General features: G+C 38.2%; 1 protein-coding gene across 1 annotated transcript in view; it reads right to left on the bottom strand.

Annotated features, from left to right (window-relative positions):
* LRP1B (LDL receptor related protein 1B) overlaps positions 1-14754 on the bottom strand; it is a 1905856-nt gene that overhangs the window by 1537814 nt on the left and 353288 nt on the right. The window contains exon 3 of the mRNA XM_082395829.1: positions 1000-1122. Within this exon, the coding sequence (XP_082251955.1) occupies positions 1000-1122 (123 nt within the window). The remainder of the gene's footprint in view (positions 1-999; positions 1123-14754) is intronic.

Raw genomic sequence — 14754 nt, 5'->3', positions numbered from 1 at the left:
AAGAAAGTGAATAAGCATTGCTTCTGCTTTCTATCACCAAGATTTTCATCAAAACTTATATTGGTTCCATCTATAACACTTATAAACAAGTAGATAAGAGTGGAAAATGGAACCAATAATTATTATCTCTACAATATCAAGCAATAAGAGTGGTGGATTTTTCTTTTTTCATGTTGACTTCACAGAACTATGTAGTTGCTTTGAGGATGATCCTGGTAAGCTGACATACCTGTTTGCGTGGGGAGTAAAAACTGATATTAGCTATGCTAGAAATATCAATATGAAAATTTAGGGTACTCTTCATACTCCTTACAACAGTGGGTATTTAAAAGAAAGTGTAGCAGATTTAGCTGTCGTCCTGTTATTATTTACAATTTTGATTTAGTGGTATTTTTCACATGGGCAAAACCCTTAATGGACTCCAAGTTAGACACAGTAGTACAATTACAATTAGGACTCATGTGTATTAAGAGTTCTGAATCTGATATTATAAAGTCAAAGATCCTCACTGCATGGATGGATAAATGTAGTTTCTATGTTTCAGGTGCAAAAGAAAACACTTTCAATAATTTGTGTAGTGCCCTAGATATTAATAGAAATAATATGGGAGCTAAAGCTTGATTAGTTCATTATTCCTTCTATATGCTCCTCTGTCTCAAAATGTATGAGATAAATTATTGGAGAGGATCTTATTCCCTCTCAGTGCTGTGTTTTAAAGGATCTTTTTCTCTTCAAGTAAATTTTTTTCTATGAGTAACACAATCACATTGAAATAACCTTGCATTTTCTTCCCTTCATAAGTTAATTCACACGACAAAACTGCATTTTATGCTCTCATTCACATAGTCATTTTAAAGGACACACAAACAAAAGGTTTTAAGTTTTTAGGCTATTTGGGAAAAAAAGAATAAACGGAAACAGCAGTCATCTGTGAAAACAGCTGACATTTAGTTTCACATGTAAGGTAAATCTGAATGGCATGAGAACCTTTCTACTCACAGGTATCTAAAGATTCGTCTGAATCATCAGGGCAGTCAGGGTCCCCATCACACAGCCAGCTCTGGGAGACACAAGTCACGTGATCGTGGCAAAGAAATTCACCAGGATCACACAACTGCTGATCTGAAAATGAAAATGTTTCAAAATAAAATATGAATGATCTGAACATGAACACAAGAGCAGTACAAAGATGAAATGTGAGAAGGCAATGCATAAAAGGTCTATGAATGTGGTCTACATTTTCTGTTCAGCAACAAAGCTAAACCAATTATTTTTCTTAATTTTAACCACTCAGCTCAAACACTCAATTCTGATGGACTTAACTTTGTTGTGGTGTCACACAATCTATCCTGAAAATAGTTAAGAATTCTGTTTGCGTTTAGGACTAGAGGCTTCCTCATATCAGATAAGGCATGTAGGTATCCCAGCAAGCAGGATTTATAGAAGATGTTGATCCAAAGCAGAAGTTCTTGAGCAGAAAAATTTTAGTTTCGGGCTTCCCTGGTGGCGCAGTGGTTGAGAATCTGCCTGCCAATGCAGGGGACACGGGTTCGAGCCCGGGTCTGGGAAGATCCCACATGCCACGGAGCAACTGGGCCCGTGAGCCACAATTACTGAGCCTGCACGTCTGGAGCCTGTGCTCCGCAACAAGAGAGGCCGCGATGGTGAGAGGCCCGCGCACCGCGATGAAGAGTGGTCCTCACTTGCTGCAACTGGAGAAAGCCCTCGCACAGAAACGAAGACTCAACACAGTCATAAATAAATAAATAAATAAATAAAAGAACGTGAATTTCTTTAAAAAAAAAAAAAAATTTTAGTTTCCTCCTCTGCTCCAAGACAATGAAAAATCAGCAATAAAAATTAAACCTTGTACGTAAACTCCATCTCTTAGTGTTTAGTTCTTAACTATCCAACCTTATGCTAGAGCTTCATGCCTTTACATCTATTAGATACCCAATATCATAATATATTTTTCCCTTTTTCACTACAACTTTCCAATTGACAGTTTCTGCTACTGGACAGTGAGGGTGAAAGTAAAATCCCATAAAGCTTTGTTCTAACTCAGGTTTCTACATTTGATTGTATTCAAAAAGTCCATTATTTTCCTTCCATTGTTTCAGAATATTTAGGATCTGTTGCCTTTCCTCAGGTCCTAGTAAACTCATCAGATGTTGTTTTTTGCAATATTCTTACTTATGCCCTATAAGTCCATTCAACAAAATATTTCTTTTTAAAAAGTATTTTAAAACATGTCTGAAATAGAAATGTTTCTTACAATTGATGACCTCAGAGTGTGAAGGAGTGTTAGACATTTGATATCACTTATTCTTTGTTATGTATATACAAGAATGATCCAACATCAAAGAAATCCATCAGTAAATATGTCTTTCAATATATACCAAATGCATATTCTAAGTGATACGAAAGCATTGCACCATAGCTTAATTAGCCTTTTTCCCTTAGCAATCTACAAAATGATGGCACATCTTCAACTTAATCACTTGATAAAATATAGTATGTCTTTCCTTCCTCTCCCTCAACCTCTTCCCCTGACCCCAAAATAACTTAAAACAAATATACTTTACAAACACACAAATACATCCACAGACACACACACACACAAACACACATCTTTAATCTATAATTAATGCTTCCTACTCTCAGTATGATATTTTTTGAAAATTCATATATTTTACTTTATTATACACCGTCAATACCACACTCATTACCACTGCTATCATAATTATTGTTGGGTTTTTTTCACATTAGGTTGTTTGTGCATACTCTGAATTTGGCCTTAGAGTTGGTGCTATAGAATCAAAGACGTATAAGTCTCAGTCTTTGTCTTGAAAGATTCAGTCAGACTACTTACACCAACAGATCCCAAAGGAAAAAAAAAGTACATTGTATACCAAAAGTTGCCAAATAAGTGATTTAGAAAATAACTGCTAAAAGGAGAGATCACAGGTAGAGATAGATGGATACCAATACAAAGAAAAGTCTGGGGATATAAGTATGATTTTAAACGTGGGTAGGCTATGGATAAATGGAGAGTAAATATAGGACATTTCAGACAAGAGGTAGAGTAATAAAAATTGCTAAGGCAGTAATTATTAAAATGCATTTGAGACAAATGTTTTATACTAAAGTTGAAATGACATTCAGGTTATAAGATCCATCTAGATTTTTCTCCACCAAACATTATGTGTGATATTTATAAGTATGTCCTGGTGTTAGAGGAAAGGGACTTAAATTTTGCTTTAGACAGTCATGTAACCTTTGTAGTTAACGTAGGGAAAGAGCACATGAGAAAATTCAAATTATTTTTGCTTATAGACAGAGACTATATGATTTATTACCAAATGGGGAGAGTTCTGAGGGTGAAGGAAGACATTAATAATTACACTGGGGCAACAAGTATAAACCAAGTCTATTCCAGAAAAATCAGAATGACTGCTCATTGTACCTATAGCTAGTTTGCATTTGATCTATGATTTTGAGATGCTAGGTTTTCTCTTCCTTCATTCTTCCCAAACTATAACCAATTGCCATAAGGAAATGGGAAAAGAGATGGTGTCTTGCTAAATGCCACTGTATAGTGTCTGTCTCAGTAAATAATCAACAAGTATTTGTTGAAGTATAAAGAAATAAAAAGGGCCAACAGAACAATTTATAATGCTGAAAAATAGTGTCTCAAAAACATAGGTCAGGGACTTCCCTGGTGGAGCAGTGGTTAAGAATCCGCCTGCCAATGCAGAGGACACGGGTTAGAGCCCTGGTCCAGGAAGATGCCACATGCCGCGGAGCAACTAAGCCCGTGCGCCACAACTCCTGAACTTGTGCTCTAGAGTCCGTGAGCCACAACTACTGAGCCCATGTGCCACAACTACTGAAGACCGCACATCTACACCCCATGCTCCACAACAAGAGAAGCCGCTGCAATGAGAAGCCCATGCATGGCAACGAAGAGTAGCCCTTGCTCTCTGCAGCTAGAGAAAGCCCGTGTGCAGCAACAAAGACCCAACACAGCCAAAAGAAAAAAAAAAAAAAGGTCAGGGTTAGTATTGAAGAACCTTGAGTACCACAAGAAGCATTTTGTAGATAATTTGAGGCCACGGAAAATTACTTAAGAAATGGTATTCATGTTAAAATAAACTGCAAAGTCACCTGTGAGGAGACTACTGCAATTGTCTAGAGAAAAGTTTAAGATGATTGGGGTAAAGTAGTGGGGACTAAAATGGAGACTGTGCTCCAAATGATCTAATATAAGAGTTAGGAATTAGTGACTAAATAGTTGAAAGATTCAAATATGCCTCCAAGTAAATAGCCTCAAAAATTGATTAGATGGTGTCTCAAAACCAAGATAGGACATAGAGATGGGGAAAAAAAGAGAAGATATTGTACATGTGAGTGTGAATGTGTATGTGTATGTGACCCTTGTCATGGGGGCAGTGGAATAATAATAGTAGGAATAATTAGTATTTTTATAGTGCTATGCAGCTCAAAAAGCAGTTCCCCCATGATATCTTAATTTGTTCATTCATTTATTTATTCAACAAATATCACTGAGCTTCTACTATGTTCTAGGGACTGAGGATACAATAGTGAGGAAAACAAAGCAGAATCCCCTGCCATCATGGAGCTTCCGTTACAGTGGAGGATAGAAACAGAAACAAAATAAACACTTGTTAATTGTAAAGTATATTAGAAGATAAACAATATGGAGAAAAATAAAACAGAGATGGGGATTAAGGGTTGAAGACCAGGGTCGGGGGGTGGACATACAATTTTAAATAAGGTGGTCAGAGAATGTGTCACAGAGAATGTGACATTTAATAAAGGCTTATAGAAGGTGAGAGTGACATCCATTTGAATAAAAGGTCATGTGTTAAGAACCTCTGGCAATATTCCATTTTATATATGTACTACATCTTCTTTACCATTTCTCCATCAATCCATTTAGGTTGCTTCCATGTCTAGGCTATTGTAAATGGTGCTGCAATGAACATTGGGGTGCATGTGTCCTTTTGAATTATGGTTTTCTCTGGATATATGCCCAGGAGTAGGATTGCTGGATCATATGGTGGCTCTATTTTTAGTTTTTTAAGGAAACTCCATACTGTTCTCCATAGTGGCTGCACCAATTTACATTCCCACCAATGTAGGAGGGTTCCCTTTTCTCCACACCCTCTCCATCATTTATACAATGGAATATTACTCAGCCACAAAAAGGAATGAAATAATGCCATTTGCAACAACATGGAGGGACCTAGAGATTATCACACCGACTGAAGTCAGTCAGATAGAGAAAGACAAATATCATATGATATCACTTATATGTGGGATCTAAAAAAAATGTTACAAGTGAACTTACTTACAAAACAGAAACAGAGTCACAGATGTAGAAAACAAACTTATGGTTACCAAGGGGGAAAGTGGGGGGGGGGTAAATTGGGAGATTGGGATTGACATATATACACTAGTATATATAAAATAGATAACTAAAAGGACCTACTGTATAGCACAGGGAACTCTACTCAGTACTCTATAATGGCCTATATGGGAAAAGAATTTAAAAAAATAGTGGATATATGTATATGTATAACTGATTCACTTTGCTGTACACCTGAAACTAACACAACATTGTAAATCAACTGTACTCCAATAAAAATTAATTAAAAAAGAAAGAACCTGTGGCAAGAGGGAGCCCAGCAAACTTAAGGAACACTAAGGAAGTCTGAGTGGCTGGAGAAAACGTGAAAGTGTAAGAATTGAGGTCAGGGAATCAAGGAATATGGGGCAGAGGTTGGCGGATGAAGGCTTCTAGTTTTACTAAAAATCAAGATGGGAAACCATTGGAATGTTCTGAGTAGAGAGACACAATCTAACTGACTTTCTTTTTTAAAGGATCACCCCAGGTACTGTGTTGAAAATAGAGTGCAGTTAAGTGAAGGTAGAAGTAGGGAGGTCAACTAGGATGTTATTGCAATAATGGGGGTGAAAGAGAGTAGTTGTGTGGATACATGTGTTGGTGAAATGGAGTTTCAAGACTATTTGCTAAGGAAATAAGTCAGATATCTTTCTACCATCTCCTTGAATGTCAGGATCTTAAACTCAGATCTCTGGCCTCAAAAGTATGACTTTGCAACAGTTTTTTTGGAATATACTGACTGTGAGGTGCTTGGGAGACTTCCAAGAATAAATATGCAATAGACAGTGACACATTGAAGTCTGAAATTCAGGAGAAAGATCAAAACTGAAAACACAGAAAAGAACTGGAGCTGTAAGAAGACAGTGAAAAGCATAGGAATAGATTTAGATGAAATTAAAGTGAGGTGGGGGAAGAGGGAAAGACAGAGACAGAGAGAGAAAGGCAGCAAAGTAAGAGTAGGTCAGTCAAGGAGACAGAGGAGACAGAAAGTTTAGCCAGAGATACAAGAGAATAAGGTCAAGGGGAAAGAGGATGCACTAAAATCATGGAAAATTTTAAGAATGGATCGAGGAAGGGGGTCACCAGTGACCAAGTTCAAGTATGATGAATTATAATAAGATGGGGTAGACGTGTACGCTGAGGGAAAGGTGCCACTAAAGGAAGAGAGACTGGAGGCTCCGAAAGGATAGGAAAGTGCAGCAGTTTCCCAAGAACTCACAGGGCTGGAATTAAAACCTAAACAATAGTAGGAGCACTTGCCCTGAGGAAGAAAGGATAGAAAAATGAGACACATAAATCATTAGCTGGTAGGGAAGAAGGTTAAGGTATTCCTACCTGGTTGTGATTCCTCAAAGAACTTAAAAGCAAGATTAGTTTTTGTAATCTGAAGAAGGTAGACTTGGAAAGAGCAGTAAAGATTTAGAATGAGTAGAAAATTGAAAAGGGAGTCAACTAGAAATCTGTGAAAGGATTTCTTTCTAACAGCAATGAGAATACAATTAAGGTTGGAAACTATATATCTGACAGTTGATTTGTTTTCTATGAATGTTCAAATGTTCACCTGCATTGAGCCATAGATATAGAATAATTCCTTGAGAAAATCCCAGAAGAAAGCCCTTGGGAAAATATGCAAACCACCCATCCTCAACACATATGCACATGTATATAGACACATACACAAAATCATCATGATTCAAAACGACTTTTTTTTTCAGGAGTAAGACATACTTAAGGGGATTTACCTAATGAGCCTATGTTATCAGCTTGCTAAGCAAGCTCCAACCTTTAAAGGGAGTTTGCATAGTTGCAATTTTGAGGACAGTTTTATATTATCCCTCTAAGAAGTAGCAGATAAGAATAGCTTGCTACAGTCCACCTATTTATTTTTCACCTAGATATTCCATTTCAAGGTCTGTTTTTAAAAGCATTGATTATAGGATTAAAATAAGTGAATTTTCAGTATTTCAAGGTGATTATTTTAAAACACATACACTGGATTGAGTTCCTTGAATCAGAAGCTAAATATGTTATGTCTATGTGTATTTTCCATTTATCCTATTTAATGCTTCAAGCTACACTTCTGAGATAGCCAAACTAATCTTATTTTAAATGTCTTCCTATTGTATGCAACACAATATTATACACTGTAATTAAAACAGGAAGCTTATGAGAATGTGCAGGAAGTTTCGCTTACATCCCTAAGGAAGAAGATCAAAGCTAGTACTGAGAGAACTTCAAGATGGCAGAGGAGTAAGATGTGGAGATCACCTTCCTCCCCCACAAATACATCAGAAATACATCTACATGTGGAACAACTCCTACAGAACACCTACTGAACACTGACAGAAAACCTCAGACTTCCCCAAAGGTAAGAAACTACCCACGTACCTGGGTAGGGCAAAAGAAAAAAGGAAAAACAGAGACAAAAGAATAAGGATGGGACCTGCACCTCGGGGAGGGAGCTGTGAAGGAGGAAAGGTTTCCACACACTAGGAAGGCCCTTCGTGGGTGGAGACTGGGGGTGGCGGGGTGGAAGCTTCGGAGCCACGGAGGAGAGCGCAGCCACAGGGGTGCGGAGGGCAAAGTGGAGAGATTCCCGCCGGAGGATCGGTGCCGAGCAGCACTCACCGGCCTGAGAGGCTTGTCTGCTCACCCGCTGGGGCGGGCGGGGGCTGGGAGCTGAGGCTCGGGCTTCGGAGGTCAGATCGCAGGGAGAGGACTGGGGTTGGCGGCGTGAACACAGCCTGAAGGGGCTAGTGTGCCACGGCTAGCGGGAAGTGTGTCCAGGAAAAGGTCTGGAGCTGCCGAAGAGGCAAGAGACCTTTTCGTGCCTCTTTGTTTCCTGGTGCACGAGGACAGGGCATTAAGAGCGCCGCTTAAAGGAGCTCCAGAGACGGGCGTGAGCCCCGAGATGGGCATGAGACGCTAAGGCTGCTGCTGCTGCCACCAAGAAACCTGTGAGCAAGCACAGGTCACTATCCACACCTCCCCTCCCAGGAGCCTGTGCAGCCCGCCAATGCCAGGGTCCCGTGATCCAGGGACAACTTCCCCGGGAGAACGCACGGCGCGCCTCAGGCTGGTGCAACGTCATGCCGGCCTCTGCCACTGCAGGCTCGCCCCGCATCCGTGCCCCTCCCTTCCCCCGGCCTGAGTGAGCCAGAGCCCCCGAAGCAGCTGCTCCTTTAACCCCATCCTGTCTGAGCAAAGAACAGACGCCCTCAGGCGACCTACACACAGAGGCGGGGCAAAATCCAAAGCTGAACCCCAGGAGCTGTGTGAACAAAGAAGCAAAAGGGAAATCTCTGCCAGCAGCCTCAGGAGCAGCGGGTTAAATCTCCATAACCAACTTCATGTACCCTGCATCTCTGGAATACCTGAATACACAATGAATCATCCCAAAATTGAGGCAGTGGACTTTGGGAGCAACAGTAGACATGGGGTTTGCTTTCTTCATCTAATTTGTTTCTGGTTTTATGTTTATCTTAGTTTAGTATTTAGAGTTTATCATTATGGGTAGATTTGTTTATTGATTTGGTTGCTCTCTTCCTTTTTTAATATATAGATATATATATTTTTTTCCTTTTTCTGTTTTTGTGAGTGTGTATGTGTATGATTCTTTGTGTGATTTTGTCTGTATAGCTTTGCTTTTACCATTTGTCCTCGGGTTCTGTCTGTCCGTATTTTTTTTTTTTTAGTATAGTTTTTAACGCTTGTTATCATTGGTGGATTTGTTTTTTGGTTTGGTTGCTCTCTTCTTTCTTTTTTAAATTACTTTTTAATTTTTTTTTATTTTCAATAATTTTTATTTATTTATTTTTATTTTAATAACTTTATTTTCTTTCTTTCTTTCTTTCTTTCTTTTTTCTCCCTTTTCTTTTGAGCCATGTGGCTGAACAGGGTCTTCGTGCTCCAGGCAGGTGTCACGCCTGTGCCTCTGAGGTGGGAGAGCCAAGGTCAGGACATTGATCCACCAGAGACCTCCCGGCTCCACGTAATATCAAACAGAAAAAGCTGTCCCAGAGATCTCCATCTCAACGCTAAGACTCAGCTCCATTCAATGTCCAGCAAGCTACAGTGCTGGACACTCTATGCCAAACAACAAGCAAGACAGGAACACAATCCAACCAAAGCAGAGAGGCTGCCTAAAATCATAATAAGGTCACAGACACCCCAAAACACACCACCAGACACAGTCCTGCCCACCAGAAAGACAAGATTCAGCCTCATACACCAGAACACAGGCACCAGTCTGCTCCACCAGGAAGCCTACACAACTCACTGAAACACCCTTAGCCACTGGGGGCAGACACCAATAACAACGGGAACTATGAACCTGCAGCCTGTGAAAAGGAAACACCAAATACAGTAAGTGAAGTGAAATGAGAAGACAGAGAAACACACAGCAGATGAAGGAGCAAGGTAAAAACCCAGCAGACCAAACAAAGAGGAAATAGGCAGTCTAACTGAAAAAGATTTCAGAGTAATGATAGTAAAGATGATCCAAAATCTTGGAAATAGAATGGAGAAAATACAAAAAAAAAAGTTTAACAAGGACCTAGAAGAACTAAAGAACAAACAGACAATGATGAACAACACAATAAACGAAATTTAAAATTCTCTAGAAGGAATCAAAAGCAGAATAACTGAGGCAGAAGAACGGATAAGTGACCTGGAAGATAAAATAGTGGAAATAACTACCACAGAGCAGAATAAAGAAAAAAGAATGGAAAGAATTGAGGAAAGACTCAGAGACTTCTGGGACAACATTAAACGCACCAACATTCAAATTATAGGGGTTGCAGAAAAAGAAAGGGACTGAGAAAATATCTGAAGAGATTTTATTTGAAAACTCCCCTAATATGGGAAAGGATATAGTCCATCAAGTCCAGGAATCACAGAGAGTTCCATACAGAAAGAATCCAAGGAGAAACACAGCAGACACATAGTAATCAAACTATCAAAAATTAAATACGAAGAAAAAATATTAAAAGCACCAAGAAAAAAAAAAAAACAAATAACATACAAGGGAGTCCCCATAAGGTTAAAAGTTGATATTTCAGCAGAAACTCTGCAAGCCAGATGGGAGTAGCAGGACATATTTAAAGTGATGAAAGGAAAAAAACTACAACCAGGATTACTCTAACCAGCAAGGATCTTTTTCAGATTTGATGGAGAAATTAAAACCTTTACAGACAAGCAAAAGCTAAGAGAATTCAGCACCACAAAACCAGCTTTACAAAAAATGCTAAAGGAACTTCTCTAGGAATGAAACACAAGAGGAGGAAAAGACCTACAATAACAAACCAAAAACAATTAAGAAAATGGTAATAGGAACATACATATCGATAACTACCTTAAATGTAAATGAATTAAATGCCCAACCAAAAGACACAGACTGGCTAAATGAATAAAAAAAAGAAGAACCGTATATATGCTGTCTACAAGAGACCCACTTCAGACCTAGGGACACATACAGACTGAAAGTGAGGGGATGGAAAAAGATATTCCAAGCAAATGGAAACCAAAAGACAGCTGGAGTAGCAATTCTCATATCAGACAAACTAGATTTTAAAATAAAGACTATTAAAAGAGACAAAGAAGGATACTACATAAGGATCAAGAGATCAATCCAAGAAGAAGATATAACAATTGTAAATATTTATGCACCCAACATAGGAGCATCGCAATGTATAAGGCAAATGCTAACAGCCATAAAAGAGGAAGTTGACAGTAACACAATTATAGTAGAAGACTTTAACACCCCACTCTCACCAATGGACAGAACATCCAAAATGAAAATAAATAAGGAAGCACAAGCTTTAAATGATACACTGAACAAAATGCACTTAATTGATATTTATAGGATATTCCATTCAAAAACAACAGAATACACTTTCTTCTCAAGTGCTCATGGAACATTCTCGAGGATAGGTCATATATTGGGTCACAAATCAGGCCTTGGTAAATTTAAGAATATTGAAATCATATCAAGTATCTTTTCTGACCACAGCGCTATGAGACTAGATATCAATTACAGGAAAAAATCTGTAAAAAATACAAACACATGGAGGCTAAACAATATGCTACTAAATAACGAAGAGATCACTAAAGAAATCAAAGAGCAAATCAAAAAATACCTAGAAACAAATGACAATGAAAACACAACGGCCCAAAACTTATGGGATGCAGCAAAAGCAGTTCTAAGAGGGAAGTTTATAGCAATACAATCCTACCTCAAGAAACAAGAAACATCTCAAATAAAATACCTAACCTTTCACCTAAAGCAATTAGAGAAGGAAGAACAAAAAACTCCAAAATTAGCAGAAGGAAAGAAATCATAAAGATCAGATGAAAAAGAAATGAATAACACAGTAGCAAAGATCAATAAAGCTATAAGCTGGTTCTTTGAAAAGATAAACAAAATTGATAAACCATTAACCAGACTCATCAAGAAAAAAAGGGAGAAGACTCAAATCAATAGAATTAGAAATGAAAAAGGAGAAGTAACCACTGACACTGCAGAAATACAAACGATCATGAGAGATTACTACAAGCAAATATATGCCAATAAAATGGAAAACCTGGGAGAAATGGACAAATCTTTAGAAAAGCACAACCTTCCAAGACTGAACCAGGAAGAAATAGAAAATATAAACAGACCAATCACAAGCACTGAAATTAAGACTGTGATTAAAAATCTTCCAACAAATAAAGCCCAGGATCAGATGGTTTCACAGGCAAATTCTATCAAACATTTAGAGAAGAGCTAACACCTATCCTTCTCAAACTCTTCCAAAATATAGCAGAGGAAAGAACACTCCCAAACTCATTCTACGAGGCCACCATCATCCTGACACCAAAACCAAACAAAGATGTCACAAAGAAAGAAAACTATAGGCCAATATCATTAATGAACATAGATGTAAAAATCCTCAACAAAATACTAGCAAAGAGAATACAACAGCACATTAAAAGGATCATACACCATGATCAAGTGGGGTTTGTCCCAGGAATGCAAGCATTCATCACTTTACGCAAATCAATCAATGTGATAAACTATACTAACAAATTGAAGGAGAAAAACCATATGATCATCTCAATAGATGCAGAAAAAGCTTTTGACACAATTCAACACCCATTTATGATAAAAACCCTCCAGAAAGTACACATAGAGGGAACTTACTTCAACATAATAAAGGCCATATATGACAAACCCACAGCCAACATCGTTCTCAATGGTGAAAAACTGAAACCATTTCCACTAAGATCAGGAACAAGAAAAGGTCGTCCATTTTCACCACTATTATTCAACATAGTTTGGAAGTTTTAGCCACAGCAGTCAGAGAAGAAAAAGAAATAAAAGGAATCCAAATTGGAAAAGAAGAAGTAAAGCTGTCACTGTTTGCAGATGACATGATACTATACAAAGAGAATCCTAAAGATGCCACCAGAAAACTATTAGAGCTAATGAATGAATTTGGCAAAGTAGCAGGATACAAAACTAATGCACAGAAATCTCTTGCATTCCTATACACGAATGATGAAAAATCTGAAAGAGAAATTAAGGAAACACTCACATTTACCATTGCAACAAAAAGAATAAAACATCTAGGAATAAACCTACCTAGGGAGACAAAAGACCCGTATGCAGAAGACTCTAAGACACTGATGAAAGAAATTAAAGATGATACAAACAGATGGAGAGATATACCATGTTCTTGGATTGGAAGAATCAACATTGTGAAAATGACTATACTACCCAAAGCAATCTACAGATTCAGTGCAATCCCTATCAAACTACCAATTGCATTTTTCACAGAACTAGAAAAAAAAATTTCAAAATGTGTATGGAAACGCAAAAGACCCCGAATAGCCAAAGCAGTCTTGAGAAAGGAAAACGGAGTTTGAGGAATCAGGCTCCTGGACTTCAGACTATACTACAAAGCTACAGTTATCAAGACTGTATGGTACTGGCACAGAAAAAGAAATATAGATCAATGGAACAGGATAGATAGCCAGAGATAAACCCACGCACATATGGTCACCTTACATTTGATAAAGGAGGCAAAATATACAATGGAGAAAAGACAGCCTCTTCAATAAGTGGTGCTGGGAAAACGGGACAGCTACATGTAAAAGAATGAAATTAGAACACTCCCTAACACCATACACAAAAATAAACTCAAAATGGATTCAAGACCTAAATGTAATGCCAGACACTGTAAAACTCTTAGAGGAAAACATAGGCAGAACACTCTATGACATAAATCACAGCAAGATCCTTTTTGACCCACCTCCTAGAGATATGGAAATAAAAACAAAAATAAACAAATGGGACCTAATGAAACTTCAAAGCTTTTGCACAGCAAAGGAAACCATAAACAAAACGAAAAGACAACCCTCAGAATGGGAGAAAATATTTGCAAATGAAGCAACTGACCAAGGATTAATCTCCAAAATTTACAAGCAGCTCATGCAGCTCAATATCAAAAAAACAAACAACCCAATCCAAAAATGGGCAGAAGACCTAAATAGACATTTCTCCAAAGAAGATATACAGATGGCCAACAAACACATGAAAGGATGCTCAACATCACTAATCATCAGAGAAATGCAAATCAAAATTACAATGAGGTATCACCTCACGCCAGTCAGAATGGCCATCATCAAAAAAATCTACAAACAATAAATGCTGGAGAGGGTGTGGAGGAAAGGGAACACTCTTGCACTGTTGGTGGGAATGTAAATTGATACAGCCACTATGGAGAACAGTATGGAGGTTCCTTAAAAAACTAAAAATAGAACTACCATATGACCCAGCAATTCCACTACTGGGCATATACCCTGAGAAAACCATAATTCAAAAGTAGTCACGTACCACAATGTTCACTTCAGCTCTATTTACAATAGCCAGGACATGGAAGCAACCTAAGTGTCCATCGACAAATGAATGGATAAAGAAGTTGTGATACATATATGCAATGGAATAATACTCAGATATAAAAAAGAAACGAAATTGAGTTATTTATAGTGAGGTGGATGGACCTAGAGTCTGTCATACAGAGTGAAGTAAGTAAGAAAGAGAAATACAAATACCATATGCTAACACATATATATTGAATCTGAAAAAAAATGGTTCTGAAGAACCTAGGGGCAGGACAGGAATAAAGATGCATACATAGAGAATGGACTTGAGGACACGGGGAGTGGGAAGGGTAAGCTGAGACGAAGTGAGAGAGTGGCATGGACATATATACACTACCAAATATAAAATAGCTAGCTAGTGGGAAGCAGCCGCATAGCACAGGGAGATCAGCTCGGTG

This window comes from Balaenoptera borealis (assembly GCF_965194805.1).
Source record: "Balaenoptera borealis genome assembly, chromosome: 6".
Classification (NCBI taxonomy): Eukaryota; Metazoa; Chordata; class Mammalia; order Artiodactyla; family Balaenopteridae; genus Balaenoptera; species Balaenoptera borealis.
Note: the sequence above shows the minus strand (reverse complement) of the source record. Positions and strands in the feature narration are given on the sequence as shown.